This window comes from Bos grunniens, chromosome 15 (assembly GCF_055505025.1).
Source record: "Bos grunniens cultivar Pamir isolate PY7600 chromosome 15, Bosgru_T2T1.0, whole genome shotgun sequence".
Taxonomy (NCBI): Eukaryota; Metazoa; Chordata; class Mammalia; order Artiodactyla; family Bovidae; genus Bos; species Bos grunniens.
The window spans coordinates 17489254-17514022 of record NC_141179.1 but is presented as its reverse complement, the minus strand read 5'-3'; the positions used below and the strand labels follow the sequence as shown (position 1 = coordinate 17514022).

The window sequence follows — 24769 nt, the reverse complement described above, 5'->3', positions numbered from 1 at the left end:
ACACATTTCACACTTTGAGCAAGCTTGTGCTCAAAATCCTTTAGGCTAGGCTTCAGCAGTGTGTAAACCAAGAAATTCCAGATGTATAAGCTGGGTTTAGAAAAAACAGAGGAACCAGAGATCAAATTGCCAACATCCATTGGATCATAAAGCAAGGGAGTTGCAGAATATCATCTACTTCTGCATTGACTACACTAAAGCCTTTGCCTTTGTGAATCACAAGAAACTGGAAAATTATTAAAGAGATAGTTTAATTTATCTCTGACCACCTTAATGGTCTCCTGAGAAACCGATATGCAAATCAAGACACAAGAGTTAGAACAGACATGGAACAATGGCGTGGTTCAAAATTAGGAAAGGCTGTGTATTGCCACCCTGCTTATTTAACTTATATACAGAGTACATTATACAAAATGCTAGGCTGGATGAAGCACAAGCTGGAAGTAAGATTACCGGGAGAAATATCAAGAACCTCAGATATGTAGATGATACCATGATAATGGCAGAAATTGAAGAGGAACTAACGAGCTTCTTGATGAGGGTGAAATAGAAGACTGAAAAAGCTGGCTTAAAACTCAACGTTCAAAAAGCTAAGATCATGGCATCTGTTCCCATCATGTCATGGAAAATAAAAGGGGAAAAGTAGAAACAGTGACAGACTATTTTCTTGGGCTCCAAAATCACCATGAACGGTGACTGCAGCCATGAAATTAAAAGATACTTGTTCCTTGGAAGGAAAGCTACGACAAACCTAAACAGTGTACTAAAAGCAGAGACATCACTTTGCCAACAAATGTCTATATGGTCAAAGTGTTGGTTTTCCTGTAGTCATGTATGGATGTGAGAGTTTGATCATAAAGAAGGCTGTGCACCAAGGATTTGATGCTTTCGATTGTGTGCTGCAGAAGGCTCTTGAGAGTCCCTTGGACTCCATGGAGATCAAAGCAGTAATCCTAAATGAAATCCATACTGAATATTCTTTGGAAGGACTGATGCTGAGAGTGAAGCTCCAGTACTTTGGCTACCAGATGGGAATAGCTGACTCTTTGGTAAACACCCTGATGCTGGGAATGTGTTGAAGCCAAAGAAGAAGGGAGCAGCAGAGAATGAGATGGTTAAATAGCATCACTAACTCAGTGGATATGAATTTGAGCAAACTCTGGGCATATTGAAGGACATGGAAGCCTGGCATGCTGCAGTTCACGGGGTCACAAAGAATTAGACATGGCTTAGAGACTCAACAACAGCAGCAACAACAAATTTAATTTTATTTACATTAATCTTAAATGTTTCCTTTACCTAAAATTATAGTAGATTCTTGTTTATCAAATGATGTTTTCACTATAATCCTTGAGGCTATATTTAGAGATGTCTTAAATGTACTAAAAAGAAAAGTGAAGTGACCTGTTACCCTATCTTCAATCTCAGGAATTCCTGCTCATATTGACACACATTCTGCTTTTGAGGATGAGATCATTTCTCTCAGTTTGGGATCAGAGGTAAATTTTCAAACACTTTTATTAGCTATCAGCAAATGTCTTACTTTATGCAATGCCCTTTTCATAGGATTTCTCACATTTCTCATTTCAGATGAATTAAGAGTTAAAAATGAAGTGTAAAGACACCATTAGTATTTAATTTCTTATAGAATGTGAAATTATCACAGTCTCTTCTTTTAGGTGTCCAGAGTTTTAGGTATCAGCTCACTAGATGGCAGGAAAGCCCTGTAATGGTACTTTTGTTAAGTAAAACCGAAATGGCCATTTTACAGTGATTTACTGTAGCAACATTGCCATCTAGTGGCTAAAGATAGTAACTGCAGTCTATAGATAAAACTAAAATGTGTCTGGAATTTTGATAAACTTGTTCACATATATTTAATGATTCAGTCCCTTGAAAAACTTTGAACAGTAATGGGTAATGTTGTTTTCTTTACAAATAAAGAAGAGGTTCATGTTTATTCACTGATATATTTTTATAGTATAGTTGTACTTTATTTGATCTGCTATTTGAAAGTTGCTCAGTCATGTTCTACTCTTTGCGACCCCAGGGACTATACATATTCAGTCCATGGAATTCTCCAGGCCAGAATACTGGAGTAGGCAGCTTTGGCATTCTCCAGAGGATCTTTCCAACCCAGGAATTGAACCCAGGACTCCTGCATTGCAGGTGGATTCTTTACCAGCTGAGCCACAAGAGAAGCCCTTAAACTGCTATAGAAGCTATCAAAAGCATGATTTAAAGCAATCCATGCAAACTGAAGCTCTGAGGCCTTCCCTCATAGCTCAGTTGGTAAAGAATCCGCCTGCAATGCAGGAGACCCCGATTCAATTCCTGGGTCAGGAAGATCTGCTAGAGAAGGGATAGACTATCCACTCCAGTATTCTCGAGTTTCCCTTGTGGCTCAGCTGGTAAAGAATCCGCCCACAATGTGGGAGACCTGGGTTCGATCCCTGGGTTGGGAAGATCCCCTGGAGAAGGGAAAGGCTACCCACTCCAGTATTCTGGCCTGGAGAATTCCAGGGACTATATAGTTCATGGGGTCGTAAAGAGTTGGACATGACTGAGCGATTTTCACTTTACTTCATGCAAACTGAAGATAGAGTTTTAGATAGAAATCAAAATTTCAAATCTAGAAGAGTCTTTTAAGTATGAGGTTGTTTCAAAATCTTATCTTGTTCCTGGATGTAAATACTGTTTTCTAGTATTTTTTGCATATGCTTAGTTCAGTTCAGATCAGTCGCTCAGTTGTGTCCGACTCTTTGCAACCCCATAGACTGCAGAAGGCCAGGCTTTCCTGTCCATCACCAACTCCCAGAGTTTACTCAAGCTCATGTCCATTGAGTCAGTGATGCCATCCAACCACCTCATCCTCTGTCATCCCCTTCTCCTGCCCTCAAGCTTTCCCAGCATCAGGGTCTTTTCAAATGAGTCAGTTCTTTGCATCATGTGGCCAAAGTATTGGAGTTTCAGCTTCAACATCAGTCCTTCGAGTGAATATTCAGGACTGATTTCCTTTAGGATGGACTGATTGGATCTCCTTGCAGTCCAAGGGACTCTCAAGAGTCTTCTCCAACACCACAATTCAAAAGCATCAGTTCTTCAGTGCTCAGCTTTCTTTATAGTCCAACTCTCACATTCATACATGACTACTGGAAAAACCATAGCTTTGACTAGACAGACCTTTGTTGGGAAAGTAATGTCTGCTTTTTAATATGCTGTCTAGTTTGGTCATAACTTTTCTTCTAAGGAGCAAGTGTCTTGTAATTTCATGGCTGCAGTCACTATCTGTATTGATTTTGGAGCCCAAGAAAATAAAGTCTGTCACTGTTTTCACAGTTTCCCCATCTATTTTCCATGAATTAATGGAACCAGGTACCATGATCTTAGTTTTCTGGATGTTGAGTTTTAAGCCAACGTTTCATTCTCTTCTTTCAGTTTCATCAAGAGGCTCTTTAATTCTTCACTTTCTGCCATAAGGGTGGTGTCATCTGCATATGGGAGGTTATTGATACTTCTCCCAGCAATCTTGATTCCAGCTTGTGCTTCACCCAGCCGAGAGTTTCTCATGATGTACTCTGAATATAAGTTAAATAGGCAGGGTGACAATATACAGCCTTGACGTACTCCTTTTCCTATTTGGAACCAGTCTGTTACTCCATTTGCTTGGCAACCCACTCCAGTACTCTTGCCTGGAAAATCCCATGGGTGGAGGAGCCTGGTAGGCTGCAATCCTTGGGGTCGAGAAGAGTCGGACATGACTGAGCGACTTCACTTTCACTTTTCACTTTCATGCATTGGAGAAGGAAATGGCAACCTACTCCAGTGTTCTTGCCTGGAGAATCCCAGGGACAGGGGAACCTGGTGGGCTGCCGTCTATGGGGTCACACAGGGTCAGACACGACTGAAGCGACTTAGCAGCATCGCTAAATTTTGCTTTGGCTTTTGAACTTTTGCTAAGCTTGTGTGATCATGTTGATACTGTGTCTATAGAGCTAGTGTATACGTTTGATAAGGCAAAACCATCTTATCCTCTCCACGTGTGGATTCTTATTAAGTGCTTTAAAAAGTAATGAGGACAGGAAGGGAAAAGAGCTCTTCTCTGTTTTGTTTATTTTCATTTTACCTCTTATCCTGGCTTGTAGCTTTAGGGGAACAGTAAAGAATATCTTTGTTTTTTCCTCCTAACTGTGTAACCAGTGTAGAAATGAAATAAAAGATAAATGAATATCAGAATGTCAGCAGCTGAGAAAACATGAAAGATAATGGCTTTGGATCTGTTGCCAACTGGATTTATTAATACTTCAACTCTGAATTAGAGTTAGATTTGAAAAGTAGAAGAAAGGGCTCATTGAAGCAGGTTTGGCTCTAGGCCAACCAATGAGCTGAGGTGTGCCTTCTCTGTGGAGAGTTGGAAGTAAAGAAATGGAGAAAAACAGGTCTTCCTATTACTTTCACTCTTATCGAAATTCTCTCCATTCCTACAGACATATAAAAAATGGGGCCTAAATATTCCTCCAACACCCTAAAAGGTGATTATATAGTTTTTAACTATAAGTTATAAAGAAGGGGAAAACTTGCCTCTAGTTGCAGTGAAAATCTACTGTAATCATTATCTCCATTTGGTGTCTCTGGAGTTACACACTTTTTCCTCTAGTGGAAAAAAAAAAAAGAAGTATAATTGCCTTACAGTATTAGTTTCAGTTATACAAGCCAGATTCAGACTTAAATTGAAGAAAGTGGGGAAAACCACTACACCATTCAGGTATGACTGAAATCAAATCCCTTATCACTATACAGTGGAAGTGAGAAATAGATTTAAGGGACTAGATCTGATAGACAGAGTGCCTGATAAACTATGGACAGAGGAGGTTCATGACATTGTACAGGAGACAGGGAGCAAGACCATCCCCAAGAAAAAGAAATGCAAAAAAGCAAAATGGCTGTCTGAGGAGGCCTTACAAGTAGCTGTGAAAAGAAGAGAAGCAAAAAGCAAAGGAGAAAAGGAAAGACATACCCATCTGAATGCAGAGTTCCAAAGAATAGCAAGGAGAGATAAGAAAGCCTTCCTTAGTGATCAATGCAAAGAAATAGAGGAAAACAATAGAATGGGAAAGACTGGAGATCTCTTCAAGAAAATTAGAGATACCAAGGGGACATTTCAGGCAAAGATGGGCTCAATAAAGGACAGAAATGGTATGGACCTAACAGAAGCAGAAGTTATTAAGAAGAGATGACAGGAATACACAGAAGAACTGTACAAAAAAGATCTTCATGACCCAGATAATCTCAAAGATGTGATCACTCCCACTCACCTAGAGCTGGATATCCTGGAATGTGAAGTCAGGTTGGCCTTAGGAAGCATCACTACAAACAAAGCTAGTGGAGGTGATGGAATTCCAGTTGAGTTATTTCAAATTCTAAAAGATGATGCTGTGAAAGTGCTGCACTCAATATGCCAGCAAATTTGGAAAACTCAGCAGTGGCCACAGGACTGGAAAAGGTCAGTTTTTATTCCAATCCCAAAGAAAGACAATGCCGAAGAATGCTCAAACTACCGCACAGTTGCACTCATCTTACACGCTAGTAAAGTAATGCTCAAAATTCTCCAAGCCAGGCTTCAGCAGTATGTGAACCGTGAACTTCCAGATGTTCAAGCTTGTTTTAGAAAAGGCAGAGGAACCAGAGATCAAATTGCCAGCATCCACTGGATCATTGAAAAAGCAAGAGCATTCCAGAAAAACATCTATTTCTGCTTGATTGACTATGCCAAAGCCTTTGACTGTGTGGATCACAATAAACTGTGGAAAATTCTGAAAGAGATGGGAATACCAGACCACCTGACCTGCCTCTTGAGAAACCTGTATACAGGTCAGGAAGCAACAGTTAGAACTGGACATGGAACAACAGACTGGTTCCAAATAGGAAAAGGAGTACGTCAAGGCTGTATATTGTTACCCTGTTTATTTAACTTATATGCAGAGTATATTATGAGAAATGCTGGGCTGGAGGAAGCAGAAGCAGGAATCAAGATTGCCGGGAGAAATATAAATAACCTCAGATACGCAGACAATACCACTCTTATGACAGAAAGTGAAGAAGAACTAAAAAGCCTCTTGATGAATGTGAAAGAGGAGAGTGAAAAAGCTGGCTTAAAACTCAACATTCAAAAAACAAAGATCATGGCATCAGTCCATCACTTCATGGTAAATAGATGGGGAAAAAATGGAAGCAGTGGTAGATTTTATTTTCTTAGACTCCAAAATCACTGTGGACAGTTACTGCAGCCATGAAATTAAAAGATGCTTGCCCTTGGAAGAAAAGCTTTGACAAACCTAGACAGCATATTAAAAAGCAGAGAAATCACTTTGCTGACAAAGGTCCATATAGTCAAAGCTGTGATTTTTTTCAGTAGTCATGTATGGATATGAGAGTTGTGCCGTAAATAATGCTAAGTGCTGAAGGATTGATGCTTTTGAATCTTTGGTGCTGGAGAAAGCTCTTGAGAGTTCCTTGGACAGCATGGAGATCAAATCAGTTAATTTTAAAGGAAATTAACCCTGAATATTCATTGGAAGGACTGATGTTGAAGCTGAAGCTCCATACTTTGGCCACCTGAAATGAAGAGCCAACTCACTGGAAAAGACCATGATGCTAGGAAAGATTGAGGGCAGGAGAAGAGGGCGACAGAGGATAAGATGGTTGGATGGCATCACTGACTCAGTGGGCATGAGTTTGAGCAGACTCTGGAGATAGTGAAGGACAAGGAAGCCTGGTGTGCTGCAGTCCATGGGGTCACAAAGAGTGCTTAGTCACTTAGACTGAATAACAACAACAGTTCCCCCACTATTATTATTTTACTGTTGATTTCCCGTTTTGTGGTTGTTAGCATCTGCCTTATGTATTGAGGTGCTCCTATGTTGGGTGCAGAAACATTTATAATTGTTATATCTTCTTGGATTGATCCCTTGATCATTATGTAATATGGTTCTTTGTCTCTTGTAATATTCTTTATTTTAAAGTCTATTTTATCTGATATGAGTATTGCTACTCCAGCTTTCTTTTAATTTCCATTTGCATGGAATATCTGTTTCCGTCCCCTTCTTTCAGTCAATATGTGCCCCTAGGTCTGAAGTGGGTCACTTGTAGACAGCATATATAGGGTTTTGTTTGTATATCCATTTAGTTAGTTGTGTCTTTTGGTTGGAGCATTTAATCCATTTACATTCAAATTACTTATCAATATGTATGTTCCCCTTACCATTTTTTTAATTGTTTTGGTGGATCTTTTTCTTCTCTTGTGTTTTCTGCCTAGAGAAGTTCCTTTGGCATTTGTTGTAAAGCTGGTTTGGTAGTGCTGAATTCTCTTCTCTTTTGCTTTTCTGTGAAACTCTTGATTTCTCTGTTGAATCTAAATGAGATCCTCGCTGGGTAGAGTAATCTTGCTTTTAGGTTTTCCCCTTTCATCATTTTAAGTATATCCTGTCACTCCCTTCTGGTCTGTAGCTCCCAGGTAGGAGGCAAGGAAGGGAAACTGGTTTCTTGTGGTCTTTGATTTTAACTTTTCTTAAAGGTTGGAAACTAAGCAGTCATGTGTGATGTAGGGGTGTGTGTGTGTATGTGTGTGTGTGTGTGTGTGTTAGTCATTCATTCATGTCCAACTTTTTGTGACCTCATGAACTATTGTCTACCAGGCTCCTTTGTCCATGGAATTCTCCAGGCAAGAATACTGGAGTGGGTTGCCATTCCCTTCTCTAGGGGATCTTCCCAACCCAGAACTTGAACCTGGGTCTCCTGAATTGCAGGCAGATTTTTTACCATCTGAGCAACCAGGGAATCCCGTGTAGTATAGGTAGGGGATTTAAATTCCTCTGCTTTGGAAAAATATGGTATACCAGAAGGCTTCTCTTCTAGGTACTTTTCAGCTTAGGAAAGTATACTTTTGGGAGTATCATCTTTTGTAGAGTGACAAAAAGCTGTATTTATTTTACTAAAAATATACTGAGTTCCTCTTCACCCCAACAGTGGACTAATTATCTTATGATATGGTGGGATTCTGTATTTATAAATCCAGGGAACATGTTAACAGGTATTTTTGTTATTGTTGTATTTTTTTGTAAGTAATTTGTTTCAGTCTTGTATCTCTGCAGTTGTGTTTGTCTCTTCTTTTCTTTTTCTCCTTTTCTACTTGTCAGGATAAAACAGTAATCTGAGTTCTTGTTCACGGAGCCGAAGAATGAACTTTATAAACATGCAAATAGTCACACAGGCAGGGTTTTATTTTGAAGGAGAGAGAGAAATATAAAGCTCCCAGCATAGACACTGAGAGGGGGTGAAGTGCCCCAAAAGGGCATCAATTATAGCGGTTTATATCTTTACCAGTATTGATCTGTTCATTTTTGGTTGGCTCACATCCCTGATGTATATAATTTCTGACCAATTAGTTTGAAAGTCCCTATGTCTTCCAGTTTTGTTATTTTTATGACTTTTTAAAAAATTCCTCTGTCCTTGAGTTTTCTTAGACATTGGGTCACCATCCTGTGACTCTTTCTCATGACCCCACGCCATCGTTTAAGGACCGGATAAGGACCAGAAGTATGGGCTAAGAGTTAATGGTCCATCTAGTGTTTTCCTATCTGATAAGTTGGTCAACAGTTACTGATTGTTCTGTCTTGAGTCTGGATATTTTGTGACCCTCCATGCCAGGGAGACTTTCCTCTGAATGCCTGGAATCTGGAACAACAAGTATAGCTTTAAGTCAGTGGAGCAAAATGTTTATATGGGAGAAGGAGTTGAAGTTAAAAAAATGAACTGAGGTCCTGGCCCTACAGTGACTACCTAACAATTTCTACCTCACAAATGTGGCAGACATGGCCATGATGAGGTATGTGGAATCCTTTGTGTGCTGTTTAAAATAAAAAGCAAACTTACTTACAAGTTGTTACTGAACCAAATTTGTATCTGCTTGCCTGAAAAGAGTAAAGCCAATCTGCTGACACTGTATTGTGGGGAGGAAGAGTGCAGCATTTTTTGTAAAGGCATCAATACAAGAAGAATGGGTGGCTTATGCTCTAAAACCCTGAAGTCTTCAAACAGTCTCAGAAAAGCTTTTTAAAAGGCCAGGTGAGGGAGGGGAGTGTCCCAGGGTGTGTGATCAGCTCTTGCACAGTTCTCTGATTGATTGATGATAATCAGTCTTTAGGCACCAGAAGTTTGGGAGCTACATGTTCATATTCATCAAGTAGTTAATTTCTTCCTTTGGTGGTGGTTTTAGCATCTAAAAACTCAGGAAATATGTGTCAGATACTACTACCTAGGTACTACTGAGAGGAGCTAAAACAGAGGCTATGGGGAGAGGTCTGTCCCAGGAAAGCCCAATAGGGTCCTGCCCAGTTGCAGTTTGAATCCCATGGAAAAGTTAGTGCAACTACAGAAGATTTATATTTGGCAGGCTTCTTTGTAGTCTGCTAAATTCTCAGGCATGAAATATTTTCTCCAGCTAAATATATCCTCTCAGCTTTCTTCATTCTCTATGAATCACACATCATTCTTCATGTCTTATTGTCTCTTGTTGATATATCCTTAAGAGTTTCAAAAGGTTAAAGGTCTCAGCCTATTTTTAACCAATAAGGATCAGGATTAAATTTGTCTTCTTTCTCAGAAGTGCTCCCAGAGTGTTATATGTTTTCATTTTCCTGTTTAGCCAGCATGGAGGAGATCAGTGTCATGGACTTTTCGGTTATGCATCTGTCAACTTAAAAAATATTCAAAACCTATAAGTTGAGAGTTACATTTTATTCTGTGGGAATTTTTAGGACTTCAAGTCTGGGAGACAGCATCTCAAGTAACCCTGAGAGAACTGGTCTGAGGAGGTAAAAGGGGGAGCGAAGTTTTGTAGCCAAAGGCAGTAGTCTGAACGTCAAAAGATTGTTAATAAAAAGAAAACCAGATATCCCAAGTTAAGGAATTTAATGCTTTTCTGTGTATGGGAAGATGCACGTGTCTGGGCTCACTGAAATCATTCCTATAATATGCATCTTGCTGTCCTGGGGTCAGTGTCCTGAGCTTTTTCACATCCTGAACTTCCATGGGGCTCATTGTAGGGAGTGGTTGCAGTCTGATAGCTGCTAGATCACAGGTTTCTTCTTCTTCCTGAGTGTCCCCAGAGCTTACCAGCCCACATTATTATTGTTCAGTTACTAAGAGATGTCTGACTTTTTGTGACCCATGGACTGCAGCACACCAGGTTTCTCTGTCCTCCAGTATTTCCCAGTGTTTGGTCAGATTCATGTCCATTGACTTGGTGATGCTTTCTAACCACCTCATCTTTTGTCACTCCCTTCTTTTGTCTTCAGTCTTTCCAGCATCAGGGTCTTTTCCAATGAGTCACTGCAATTGCTGATGACTGTGACATCCTTGTTTACTGATTCAGCAGGAAATATTTCATTTCTCACATCTTATCTTTACTTCAGTAAATACTTGATAACTATGCAGTTTCCTTTCTGTTGTATTTGGTTGTGTTAAAGGTTTTATGAGAGCAGCATGTTTAGGGTTTTTTGTTTGCTTTGAACTAAATATTATCTTTAATCTTGCCCCATTGTTGCAGGAGAAGGGGGTGTGAGAAAACAGTCATGTCCCAGGTCTTGGGTGAGTTCCTGGGATGGCTGCCAAGTGAGGATTCTTGGCTTCATGTGGAAAAGAATTCTAGAGTGAGCCATAGTAAAGTAAAAGATCTTGTAGAGAGATAAACATTCCATAGACAGAATGTGGACACTCTCAGAAGGCGAGAATAAGATTTCAGGCTGTGGTGTATTTAGTTTATGGGCTGGGTAATTACATATGCTAAGAAGTAGGAGGACTATTGTAACCGTTTGAGACAAGGGGCAGAAGTTTCCAGGAGCTGGGCCACAGCCCACTTTTTGTCTTTTTATGGTCAACCTGGAACCTGTCATGGTGTCTGAGAATGTGTCATTTAGCATGCTAATGCACTGCAATAAAAGTATAATAAGGCTCAAGTGCTTTTGGAATTCGAATCTTCAGCCATCTTGGGCCACATTGGTTATAACCAGTTTTGTTGTATTCTCAATGGCTGTGTCATTGTTATAGTGATTGTATCCTGTTGCCTTTCTTCCTGTCTTATCATGAGCTTGCTGCGAACTTGATCTTTATTGACTCAGAAAATAAAATATGTAAAACCGAAAAGAATAATTGGAAAAACTTCCAGTGGAGCAAAGCTGTCACAGGGCAGAATGATTCAGCAGTTGCTGGCAAGGATTGTTGATTGTGAATCCTTAATAAATATTTGAAAAAGTCTTTTTTTTTTCTTTCTTGGTCTTTAACAAGCAGTGTTTTCAGGAAAACATTATAGATTTTATAATATTCCCTCCCTGTTGTTTGACCTGAGACCATGACAGGGAGGGAACACAGTCCTGCCCATCAACAGAAAATTGGCTTAAAGATTTACTGAGCATGGCCCTGCCCATCAGAACAAGTCCCAGTTTCCCCCACAGTCAGTCTCTCTGATCAGGAAGCTTTCATAAGCCTCTTATCCTTATCCATCAGGTGGCTGACAGAATGAAAACCAGAATCACAGAAAACTAACCAAACTGATCACATAGACCACAGCCTTGTCTAACTCAGTGCAACTATGAGCAATGCCATGTAGGGCCATCCAAGACGGACAGTTCATGGTAGAGAGTTTTGACAAAACATGGTCCACTGGAGAAGGCAATGGCAAACCACTTCAGTATTCTTGACTTGAGAACCCCATGAACAGTGTGAGAAAGCAAAAAGACAGGACACTGAAAGATTAGCTCCCCAGGTTGGTAGGTGCCCAATATGCTACTGGAGAAGAGTGGAGAAATAACTCCAGAAAGAACGAAGAGATGGAGCCAAAGCAAAAACAACATCCAGTTGTGGATGTGACTGGTGAAGGAAGTAAAGTCTGATGATGTAGAAAATAATATTGCATAGGAACCTGGAGTGTTAGGTCCATGAATCAAGGTAAATTACAAGTGGTCAGACAGGAGTTGGCAAGAGTGAACATCGACTTTAGAAATCAGTGAACTCAAATGGACTGGAATGGACGAATTTAACTCAGATGACCATTATATCTACTACTGTGGGCAAGAATCCCTTAGAAGAAATGGAATAGCCTCATAATCAACAAAAGAGTCTGAAATGCAGTACTTGGGTGCAATCTCAAAAATGACAGAATGATCTCTGTTTGTTTCCAAGGCAAACCATTCAATATCACAGTAATCCAAGTCCATGCCCCAACCAGTAGTGCTGAAGAAGCTGAAGTTGAATGGTTCTGTGAAGACCTACAATACCTTCTAGAACTAACACCCCAAAAAGATGTCCTTTTCATTGTAGGGGACTGGAATGCAAAAGGAGGAAGTCAATAGATATATGAAGTAACAGGCAAGTTTGGCCTTGGAGTACAAAATGAAGCAGGGCAAAACTAACAGAGTTTTGACAAGAGAACACACTGGTCATAGCAAATACCCTCTTCCAACAACACAAAAGGCGACTCTACACATGGACATCACCAGGTGGTCAATACCGAAATCTGACTGATTATATTCTTTGCAGCCAAAGATGGAGAAGCTCTATAGAGTCAGCAAAAACAAGAATGGGAGCTGACTGTGACTCAGATCATGAACTCCTTATTGCAGAGTTCAGACTTGAAGAAAGTATGGAAAACCACTACATCATTCAGGTATGACCTAAATCAAATCCCTTATAATTATACAGTGGAAGTGACAACTAGATTAAAGGGATTAGACCTGATAGAGTGCTTGAAGAACTATGGATGGAGGTTCGTGACATTGTACAGGAGGCAGTGATCAAGACCATCCCCAAGAAAAAGAAATGCAAAAAGGCAAAATGGTTGCCTGAGGAGGCCTTACAAATAGCTGAGAAAAGAAGAGAAGCAAAAGTCAAAGGAGAAAAGGAAATATATACCCATTTGAATGCAGAGTTCCAAAGAATAGCAAGGAGAGATAAGAAAGCCTTCCTCAGTGATCAGTGCAAAGAAATAGAGGAAAACAATAGAATGGAAGAGACTAGAGATCTCTTCAAGAAAATTAGAGATACCAAGGGAACATTTCATGCAAAGATGGGCTTGATAAAGGACAAAAATGGTATGGATCTAACAGAAGCAGAAGATATTAAGAGAGGAGGTGGCAAGAATACACAGAAAACTATACAAAAAAGATCTTCATGACCCAGATAACCAGGATGATATGATCATTCACCTAGAGCCAGACATCCTAGAATGCAAAGTCAAGTGGGCCTTAGGAAGCATCACTACAAACAAAGCTAGTGGAGGTGATGGAACTCCAATTGAGCTATTTCAAATCCTAAAAGATGATGCTGTGAAAGTGCTGCACTCAATATGTCAGCAAATTTGGAAAACTCAGCAGTGGCCACAGGACTGGAAAAGATCAGTTTTTATTCCAATCCCAAAGAAAGGCAATGCCAAAAAATGTTCAAACTACTGTACAATTGGACTCATCTCACACGCTAGCAAAGTAATGCTCAAAATTTTTCAAGCCAGGCTTCAACAGTATGTGAACCATGAACTCCCATATGTTCAAGCTCGATTTAGAAAAGGCAGAGGAACCAGAGATCAAGTTGCCAACTTCTGTTGAATCATCACAAAAGCAAGAGAGTTCCAGAAAAAATCTACTTCTTCTTTATTGACTACACCCAAGCCTTTGACTGTATGGTTCACAACAAACTGTGGAAAATTCTTCAAGAGATGGGAATACCAGACCACCTTACCTGCCTCCTGAGAAATCTGTATGCAGGTCAAGAAGCAACAATTAGAACTGGAAATGGAACAACAGACTGGTTCCAAATTGGGAAAGGAGCATGTCAATGCTGTATATTGTCACCTTCCTTACTATTTAACTTCTATGCAGAGTACATCATGGGAAATGCCTGGCTGGATGTAGCACAAGCTGGAATCAAGATTGCTAGGAGAAATATCAATAACCTCGTACGCAGATAACACCACCCTTATGGCAAAAAGCGAAGAAGAACTAAAGAATCTCTTGATGAAAGTGAAAGAGGAGAGTGAAAAACTCGACTTAAAGCTCAGCATTCAGAAAACTAAGATCATGACATCCAGTCCCATCCCTTCATGGCAGATAGATGGGGAAACAATGGAAACAGCGACAGACTTTATTTTGGGGGGCTCCAAAATCACTGCAGGTGGTGACTGCAGCCATCAAATTAAAAGATACTTGTTCCTTGGAAGAAAAACTATGACCAACGTAGACAGCATATTAAAAAGCAGAGACATTATTTTGCTGACAAAGGTCCGTCTAGTCAAAGCTATCTTTTCTCCTGTTGTCATGTATGGATGTGAGAGTTGGACTATAAAGAAAGCGGAGTGCTGAAGAATTGATGCTTTTAAACTCTCGTGTTGGAGAAGACTCTTTGAGAGTCCCCTGGACTGCAAACAGATCAAACCAGTAAGTTCTAAGGCAAATCAGTCCTAAATATTCATTGGAAGGGTGATGCTGAAGCTGAAACTCCAATACTTTGGCTACCTGATGCAAAGAACTGACTCTTTTGAAAAGACCCTGATGCTGGGAAAGATTGAGGGCAGGAGGAGAAGGGGTCGACAGAGGATGAGATGGTTGGATGGCATCACTGACTCAATGGACATGGGTTTGAGCCGGCTCTGGGAGTTGGTGATGGACAGGGAAGCCTGGGGTTCTTCAGTCCTTGGCTTTGCAGCGTCAGACGTGACTGAGCAACTGAACTGAAGTGATAAAACTGTAGAGTCTGAGTCTAGTATCTGATGATATTTTCCCATCAAGCGTTTTCACCCAGATTGATTTCATTCCTTTGAGTCATAGCTGATCATCTCTAATGAAGGAATTAATGTTTGTGTGTGCTCAGTGCTCAGTTGTGTCTGACTCTTTGCAACCATTTGGACTGTAGCCCTCCAGGCTCCTCTCTAGGGGTTTTTCCAGGCAAGAATACTGGAGTGGGTTTCCATTTCCTCCTCCAGGGATCCTCCCAACCCAGGGATTTGACCCAGGGATGGAACCCACATCTCCTGTGTCTCTTGCATTGCAGGTAGATTCTTTACCACTGAGCCAAATTAATAACAATCTATTATTGTTTCTTTTTTATGGACCTTAGTGTTTATTCAGAAAATTGAAGCCTATATGTTGTTTGCTTAAAAATGGGCTACAGTGGTACTTTTCTCCCCTTTTCCCAACATTTAATAATGAAATTTTTTAGACAGAAAAGTTGATCGTATTATACAGTAAATCTGTATAAATTCACCACCTAGATACTACAGTTAACATTTTAATATATCTGCTTTATTAAATGTCTGTTCATCTATTGATCCTCAGTCTGTCAGCCCATCTTCTGTTAGTTATACATTTCAGGGAAGTTTCAGGTTTCAGTACGTTTCATGTCCCAAACATAATTTATCTACGGTGTTTTTAAAATAGAATGCTTTTGGAGTGTGGAGAGTGCTTTATGGACTGTTTGAAATTATGTGTCATCGTTTGGAATAGATAATTGGAAAACTAAATTCTATCATCATACTTTATTTTTCCATACTTAGTTTGAAAGGGCATATGAGAAAGTGAAAAAGAGTTTTTTAGACCAGTATTATTGTTGTTCAGTCGCTCACTCATGTACGACTCTTTGCAACCCCATGGACTAACATGCCAGAGTTCCCTGTCCTTCACTATCTCCTGGAGTTTGCTCAGACTCATGTCCCTTGAGTCAGTGATGCCATCCAACTGTCTCATCCTCTCTCACCCGCTTCTCTTCCTGCCCTCAATCTTTCCCAGCATCAAGGTCTTTTCCAGTGAGTTGGCTCTTTGCATCAAGTGGTCAAAGTGTTGGAGCTTCAGCTTCAGCATCAGTCCTTCCAGTGAATACTCAGGACTGATTTCCTTTAGGATTGAGTGGTTTGATCTCTGTGTTGTCCAAGGGACTCTCAGGAGTCTTCTCAGTACCACAGATTTGAAAACATTGATTCTTTGGCACTCAGCCTTCATGGTCCAACTCTCACATCCATATATGACTACTGGAAAAACCATAGCTTTGACTATGTGGACCTTTGTTGGCAAAGTGATGACTCTACTTTTTAATACGCTGTCTAGGTTGGTCACAGCTTTTCTTTCAGGGAGCCAAATGTCTTTTAATTTCATGATAGTTATCACTCTCTGCAGTGATTTTGGAGCCCAAGGAAATAAATTCTGTCACTGTTTTCATTTTTTCTCTATCTGCTTGCCATGGAGTGATGGGACCGGATGCCATGATCTTCGTTTTCTGTTTTTCTTTTAGATCTTAGATTTTTGAATGTTGAGTTTTAATCCAGCTTTCTCACTCTCCTCTTTCACACTTCATCAAGAGGCTCTTTAATTTTTCTTCACTTTCTGCCATTTGGGTGGTGTCATCAGCATATCTGAAGTTATTGATATTCCTTCCGGAAATCTTGATTCCAGCTTGTGCTTCATCCAGCCCAGCATTTTGCATGATGTACTCTGCACAGAAGTTAAATAAACTGGTGACAGTATGCAGCCTTGACATACTCCTTTCCCAATTTGGAACCAGTTCGTTTTTCCATGTCCCGTTGGTTCTAACTGTTGCTTCTTGACCCACATACAAGTTTCACAGGAGGCCGGTAGGATGGTCTGGTTTTCCCAATTCTTTAAGAATTTTTCACATGTTGTTGTGGAAAGTCAAAGGCTTTAGCATAGTCAATGAAGCAGAAGTAGATGTTTTTCTGAAATTCCCTTGCTTTTTCTATGATCCAGTGGTTGTTGGCAATTTGATCTCTGGTTCCTCTGCCTTTTCTAAATCCAGCTTGTACATCTGGAAGTTCTTGGTTCACATACTGTTGAAACCTAGCTTGAAGGATTTTGAGCATGATCTTGCTAGCATGTGAACTGAGTGCAACTGTGCAGAAGGGCAAGCCCTTCTTTGGAACTGGAATGAAAACTGACCTTTTCCAGTCCTGTGGCCACTGCTGAGTTTTCCAAATTTGTTGGTATATGGAGCGTAGCACTTTAATAGTATCATCTTTTAGGATTTGAAATAGCTCAACTGGAATTCCATCACCTCCCCTAGCTTTGTTTCTAGTGATGCTTCCTAAGGACTGCTTGACTTCATGCTCCAGGATGTCTGGCTGTTGGTGATTGATCACACCATCATGGTTATCTGGGTCATTAAGACTTTCTTGTACAGTTCTTCTGTGTTTTCTTGCTACCTCGTCTCAGTATCTTCTGCTTCTATTAGATCCATACCATTTTTGTCCTTTATTGTGCTCATCTTTGCATGAAATGTTACCTTTATATCTCTAATTTTCTTGAAAAGATCTCTAGTCTTTCCCATCCCATTGTTTTCCCCTGTTTCTTTGCATTGATCACTTTAAAAGGCTTTCTGATTCTCTGTGTGCTATTCTTTGGACTCTGCATTCAGATGGGTGTATCTTTCCTTTTCTCTTTTGCCTTTCATTTCTCTGCTTTTTTCAGCTATTTGTAAGGCCTCCTCAAACAACCATTTTTGCTTTTTTTTAAATTTTATTTTATTTTTAAACTTTACAATATTGTATTAGTTTTGCCAAATATCAAAATGAATCCGCCACAGGTATACATGTGTTCCCCATCCTGAACCCTCCTGCCTCCTCCCTCCCCATACCATCCCTCTGGGTCGTCCCAGTGCACCAGCCCCAAGCATCCAGTATCGTGCATCAGCCATTTTTGCTTTTTGCATTTTTTTTTCTTGGGGATGGTTTTGATCACTGCCTGCTGAACAGTGTTACGAACCTCCGTCCATAGTTTTTCAGTCACTCTGTTTACCAGATCTAATCCCTTGAGTCTATTTGTCACTTCTACTGTATAGTCATAAGGTATTTGACTTAGGTCATACCTGAATGGCCTGATGGTTTTCCCTGTTTTCTTCAATTTAAGTCTGAATTTTGCAATAAGGATCAATATAATTCTATATAATTTATGAAGAATTTTCATGTGTATCATCTGTTTACCCAATATTATTATTATTAATAGGTATTAGTTACTAAATGCTTGCTTTGGTGCCTGGTGCTGTCCTAAATTTACCTCTGATGAAGGTATTATGCTAAATAATGTTCATCCCGCTGATACTAACTTGGCATATTTATTTTTCACATGGATTGATTTGTTCACTTAAATTTTTTTTAGCCCTTTGATGTGCCTTTTAAAAATTCACATTTAGAGATTTCCCTTGTGGTCCCATGGCTAAGATGGTACTCCAAATTCAAGAGCCCCAGGTTCAATTCCTGGTCAGGAAACTAGATCCCATGTACTGCAACTAAGACCCAGTGCAGCCAAATAAATAAATAAGAGAATATTTAAGTCTAAAATGTTGTGTCACTTTAAAGGAAAAATGAATTACATGAAAATCTGCATGTAATAGTTACTTCTCCTTAAATTGTTAATTGTTAATATTCTAAAATGGGCTTCCCACATGGCACTAGTGATAAAGAACCCACCTGCCAGTGCAGGAGATATAAGAGATGCACGTTCAGTTCCTAAGTCAGGAAGATCCTCTGGAGGAAGGCATGGCAACCCACTGCAGTATTCTTGCCTGGAGAATCCCATGGACGAAGGAACCTGGCAGGCTACAGTCCAGAGAGTCACAAAAAGTTGGACATGACTGAAGTGACTTCGCATGCCTGCATATGAATAATATCTACTGTTTTTGTACTTACAATGTACCAGATACTTGACAATCCTATAAGAATTGAGGAAACTGGACACAGAGGTATTAAATAAGTTGTCCTGAATCATATGGCCAGTAAGTGAAAAAGCCAAGATATGAATGTTTCAGGTTCTAAGTCCTTGAATTTGACTACTAATGTTTTTCATAGTATGAATGCTTCTCTGACCACCTGCATCATAATTTCCTTAGGTAATTGTTAGAAATGCAGATTCTTGAGCCTTACTGTAGACCTACTTTTAGTCATTCAGTTGATTCTTATGTGCACTGAAGTTTGAGAACCACTGTGCTATGCTTTCCTATAAACATTACCATGTTTTAATCTCTATTAGCTTAGAAAGATAGAATCAGTGAATTGCTCTTATCTTTGGAGTATATGACTTTTTGGGTTGATTGATCTTCATGCTTTTGCTTTTATTTCAAGATTGTCATGGATTTTAAGCACCCAGATGGTATGACAGTGCCAGTTATGCTGCCTTGTCGGAGTTTGCTGGTGATGACAGGAGAATCTAGATACCTTTGGACCCATGGGTATGTACTGAGATGACCCAGATGACAGGATACCTTTTGCCTTGTGGGAGTCTCATTCTTTTCTGAGCCACTGGAACCATGCCTCAGGCTTGCACATTGAGGCTTGCACATATCCTGGCTTCCCCAGGGACATCTATGGCTTTTTAAAAAACTCTTTATTTTGAAAAAATATCAAATTTAAAGAAAAATTATAAGCATAATATGGTGAATTCCCTTCACCTTTCACATAGGTTTACCAATTGTGAATATTCTGCTGTCTGTTTTCATTGCTGCCAAAATCTTGTCTCTATGTCCACTGCTGCCACACAGAAATATGAAGAAAGAGTTTGGAAGAAATAGAAATCTGGCTTTAATCCTCAGCTTTTGAAGCTAAGGAGGGAGGATTGCTTGAGTCCCAGGAGTTCTGGGTAGTACACTATGCTGATCAGGTGTCTGCACTGTTTGTCATCACTTTTTTCTCTAATGTGTTATTGTTATTATTATTTTTGCTCAATCTTTGAGAGGAAGTTGCAGCTATGATGACCTTTTATCTTTACATGGTTCATTGCATATTTTTAAGGAGCAGGAACATTGTATTAGGGGTTGGCAAACTATGGCTCTTGAGCTAACTTCAGCCCTTATTTTTACATAGCTCTTGATCTAAAAGTGGTTTTACATTTTTAAAGTGTTATAAAGAATAAAAACAAAAAAGAATATGTGATAGAGACTATAGATCACCTTCTATGCCTGAAATACATACTATCTGGTCTTGTTACAGAATAAGTTTTCCAGCCCCTTATTCTACGAAACTGCAGTGTATGCCTCAAATTCAGGAAATTCAACATTAATCAAATGCTCTTATCAGGCTCATACAATCCATTTTGAAAATTTGCTAGTTGCAGTTTATACTACTGTCAAAGAAAACCAGACCTTGACAGTAGTTAGAGCAACAAAAACAGATTTTACTCAGGAACTGTTGGAATAAAGGAAGAGAGTATAGGGGTGGACTCAATTTCAAATGTAATAAGGAAAAATGGAGATTTATAGGCAGGGAGCCCGGGGTTGAGGGTAGGGCAGTGTGTATGGATAGAAAATTACTAACAAGAAACATCAGTAGGAAGGGAAAATTCTGGCTACAATAGGATTCTTCCTGAAGGCAGGCCACAGTGATCAGACATCACCTGGGGGAAAGATAGGTGTAAGGAATTTGGTCAGTTACCAAGGATGATCAGATAATGGAGGATAGTGGATTGTGGCTAAACTGACTTAACAGGATTCTTGCTAAAATGGGGTTCTAGACATGCCTAGGAGAAGGCAATGCACCCCACTCCAGTACTCTTGCCTGGAAAATCCCATGGACGGAGGAGCCTGGTGGGCTGCAGTCCATGGGGTCGCTAAGAGTCGGACACGACTGAAGTGACTTAGCAGAAGCAGTAGCAGCAGACATGCCTAAGGACAGGGCCTATTTGGGCTCAGAGTCACTTTAGTTCAGTAGCTCAGTCATGTCCAGCTCTTTGCAACCCCATGGACTGCAGCAGGTCAGGATTCCCTGTCCATCACCAACTCCCAGAGCTTGCTTAAACTCATGTGCATTGAGTCAATGATGCCATCCAACCATCTTGTCCTCTGTCGCCCCCTTCTGCCTTCAATCTTTCCCAGCATCAGCATCTTTTCCAATGAGTCAGTTCTTTGCATAAGGTACCAAAGTATTGGAGCTTCAGCTTCAGCATCAGTCCTTCCAGTGAATATTCAAGACTGATTTCCTTTAGGATTGACTGGTTTGATCTCCTTGCAGTCCAAGGGACTCTCAAGAGTCTTCTCCAACACCACAGTTCAAAAACATCATTTCTTTGGCACTCAGCTTTCTTTATGATCCAGCTCTCACATCCATACATTACAACTGGAAAAACTATAGGTTTGACTATATGGACCTTTGTTGGTGAAGTAATGTCTCTGTTTTTTAATATGCTGTCTAGGTTTGTCATAACTTTTCTTTCAAGGAGTAAGTGTCTTTTAATTTAATGGCTGCAGTCACCATCTGCAGGGATTTTGGAGCCCTTCAAGAAAATAAAGTCTGTCATTGTTTGCATTGTTTCCCCATCTATTTCCTATGAAGTGATGGGATCAGATGCCATGATCCTAGTTTTTTGAATGTTGAGTTTTAAGCCAGGTTTTTCATTCTCCTCTTTCAACTTCATCAAGAGGCAATTTAGTTCTTTTTCTCTTTCTGCCATAAGGGTGGTGTCATCTGCATATCAGAGGTTATTGATATTTTCCTGGAAAACTTGATTCCAGCTTGTGCTTCATTCTTCCAGCCCAGCATTTTGCATGATGTACTCTGCATATAAGTTAAATAAGCAAGGTGATAATATACAGCCTTAATGTACTCCTTTCCCAATTTTGAACCAGTTGGCTTTTCCATGTCTGGTTCTAAGTGTTGCTTCTTGATCTGCGTACAGATTTCTCAGGTGGCAGGTAAGGTGGTCTGGTGGTCTGGGCTCATAAGAACCTGCCAAAAGTTTGGTTGAGGAGAGTCTGTCAGTACCTCATGGTAAGTTTTCCATCTGATCTAGGATTTGATCCATGATCCTGCATTACATTTAGTTGTCAGTTCTCTTTAGCATTCTTTAATTTGAAGCAGTTTTTCAACTTTTTTTTGTCTTTTTGACATTTACACTTTTAAGAATGCCAGTTGTTTTACATAATGACCCTGAGTTTTTTTTATTGAATCTAATGTAAATAAAATGAGTTATTAATTCTTGGCAGGAATAAATCCTCAGCCTTTTGAGGTGGAAGCATCATTCTGCTAAAATTTACATATATTGTCACTTAAAATACTGCTGAATTCCGAACTTATTAATGCTGCCCTGGTTGGAGATTTTTTTTTTTTTGACTCATTTCTTAAAAATTCAGAGAAGTGAGCATTTAAATGAGTTTGTAACGTGTCCTAAATGAACCATAAAGACAGATAGCCTGATTTTGTGCACTAAGGATTACATTTGCCTGATTTTTTTTTCATATCCATTTAAAATATTTTTCACTTTCAGCAATTGAAAATGGTGATGAGATCCAGCTTTCCTATAATTTTGAAAATACTAAAGGCAAAGGAGAAAAGGAAATATATATTAATCTGAATGTAGAGTTCCAAAGAATAGCAAGGAGAGGTAAGGAAGCCTTCCTCAGCAATCAATGCAAAGAAATAGAAGAAAACAATAGAATGGGAAAGACTAGAGATCTTTTCAAGAAAATTAGAGATACAAAGGTAACATTTCATGCAAAGATGGGCACAATAAAGGACAGAAACAGTATGGACCTAGCAGAAGCAGAAGATATTAAGCAAAGGTGATAAGAATACACAGAAGTATACAAAAAAGATCTTAATGACCCAGATAACCAGGATGGTGTGATCACTCACCTAGAGCCAGGCATCCTGGAATATGAAATCAAGCGGGCCTTAGGAAGCATCACTACAAACAAAGCTAGTGGAGGTGATGGAACTCCAATTGAGCTATTTCAAATCCTAAAAGATGATGCTGTGAAAGTGCTGCACTCCATATGCCAGCAAATTTGGAAAACTCAGCAGTGACCATAGGACTGGAAAAGGTCAGTTTTCATTCCAATCCTAAAGAAGAGCAATGCCAAGAATGTTCAACCTACTGCACAGTTGTACTCATGTCACATGCTAGCAAGCTCATGCTCAAAATCCTTCAAGCTAGGCTTCAACAGTGTGTGAACCAAGACCTTCCAGATGTTCAAGTTGGATTTAGAAAAGACAGAGGAACCAGAGATCAAATTGCCAACATCCTTTGGATCATAGAAAGAGCAAGAGAGTTCCAGAAAAACATCTGCTTTATTGGCTACGCTAAAGCCTTTGACTGTGTGGATCACAACAACCTGTGGAAAATGTTAAAGAGATAGGAATACCACATTACCTGCCTCCTGAGAAATCTGTATGCAGGTCAAGGACATGGAACAACAGACTGGTTCCAAATTGGGAAAGGAGTACGTCAAGACTGTACATTGTTACCCTGCTTATTTAACTTATATGCAGGGTACCCATGCAAAAATGCCTGGCTGGATGAAGCACAAGGTGGAATCAAGGTTTCTGGAAAAAATATCAATAACCTCAGAAATACAGATGATACTAGCCTTATTGCAGAAAGTGAAGAACTAAAGAGCATCTTGATGAAGTGTGAAAGAGGAGAGTGAAAAAGCTGGCTTAAAACTCAACATTCAAAAAACGAAGATCATGGCATCCAGTCCCATCACTTCATGGCAAATAGATGGGGAAACAATGGAAACAATGACAGACTTTATTTTCTTGGGCTCCAAAATCACTGCAGATGGTGACTGTAGCCATTAAATTAAAAGACACTTGTTCCTTGGAAGAAAAGCTATGACAAACCTAGACAGCATATTAAAAAGCAGAGACATTACTTCACTGCCAAAGGTCCGTCTAGTCAAAGCTATAGTTTTTCCAGTAGTCGTGTATAGATGTGAGAGTTGGACCATTAAGAAAGCTGAGTGCCAAAGAATTGATCCTTTTGACCTGTGGCATTAGAGAAGACCCTTGAGAGTCCTTTGGACAGCAAGGAGATCGAACCGGTCACTCCTAAAGGATATCAGTCCTGAATATTCATTGGAAGAACTGATGCTGAAGGTGAAGCTCCAATACTTTGACCACTTGATGTGAAGAACTGACTCACTGTAAAGACCCTGATGATGGGAAAGATTGCAGGCAGGAGGAGAAGGGGATGTCAGAGGATGAGATGGTTGGATGGCATCACCAACTTGAAGGACATGAATTTGAGCAAGCTCTGGGAGTTGGTGACAGGGAATGCTGGTGTGCTGCAGTATATGTGGTTGCAAAGAGTCGGACATGACTGAGAGACTGAACTCCTAACCGAGCATTTGTATTTTTCAAAAAATTTCAAGATTTTTCTGATATGCATCTGGATTTTAAAAATTGATTACAGATTTTTCTATTAGATCCTAGTTTTGGTCATATAGAGTTCTGTTGTTTTTCTGTTGACCAATCATGATACAATGGTATTAATAGTTAATAGGTATTAATAGCAATAGTTACGTAACCACAAGAGTAAAAGATATTTATCAGTTTTCACAATCAATAGCCAGAAAAAAAATAAAAGTTGCAATTGCAAACCATAATGCAAACATGATTAACTTAACAATATAAAATAGTTGCATACAATTTGGGAGGGTCAAGCAGAGTAATGTGGTACGTGGAAGTGTATACATGCACATGTTTTCATCCACCCAGCCAGTCTATATCTTTTGGTTGGTGCATGTAATCCATTTACATTTAAGGTATGTATCAATATGTATGATCCTATTACCATTTTCCTAATTGTTTTAGGTTTACTTTCTGCCAGTCTTTTCCTTCTCTTGTGTTTTCTTCCTAGAGAAATTCCTTTAGTGTTTGTTGTAAAGCTGGTTTGGTGATGCTGAATTCTCTTAACTGTTACTTGTCTGGAAAGTTTTGATTTCTCCATCA

At 39.6% G+C, this 24769-nt stretch overlaps 1 protein-coding gene across 13 annotated transcripts in view; it reads left to right on the top strand.

Annotated features, from left to right (window-relative positions):
• Positions 1 to 24769, top strand: part of ALKBH8 (alkB homolog 8, tRNA methyltransferase) — a 124569-nt gene that overhangs the window by 41490 nt on the left and 58310 nt on the right. For 9 of the 13 annotated variants that reach the window (XR_015141797.1, XR_015141798.1, XR_015141796.1 and 6 more), the window contains 2 exons: positions 1429 to 1499; positions 19169 to 19275. Coding sequence is in view for 10 of the 13 variants with exons in the window: in XM_086339012.1 (XP_086195138.1) it covers positions 1429 to 1499; positions 19169 to 19275 (178 nt within the window). In the remaining 3 variants the exon portion in view is untranslated. Of the gene's footprint in view, positions 1 to 1428; positions 1500 to 12594; positions 12722 to 19168; positions 19276 to 24769 lie in introns of all 13 variants that reach the window. The other 4 variants (XM_086339017.1, XM_086339018.1, XM_086339019.1 and 1 more) reach the window with 2 other exon arrangements.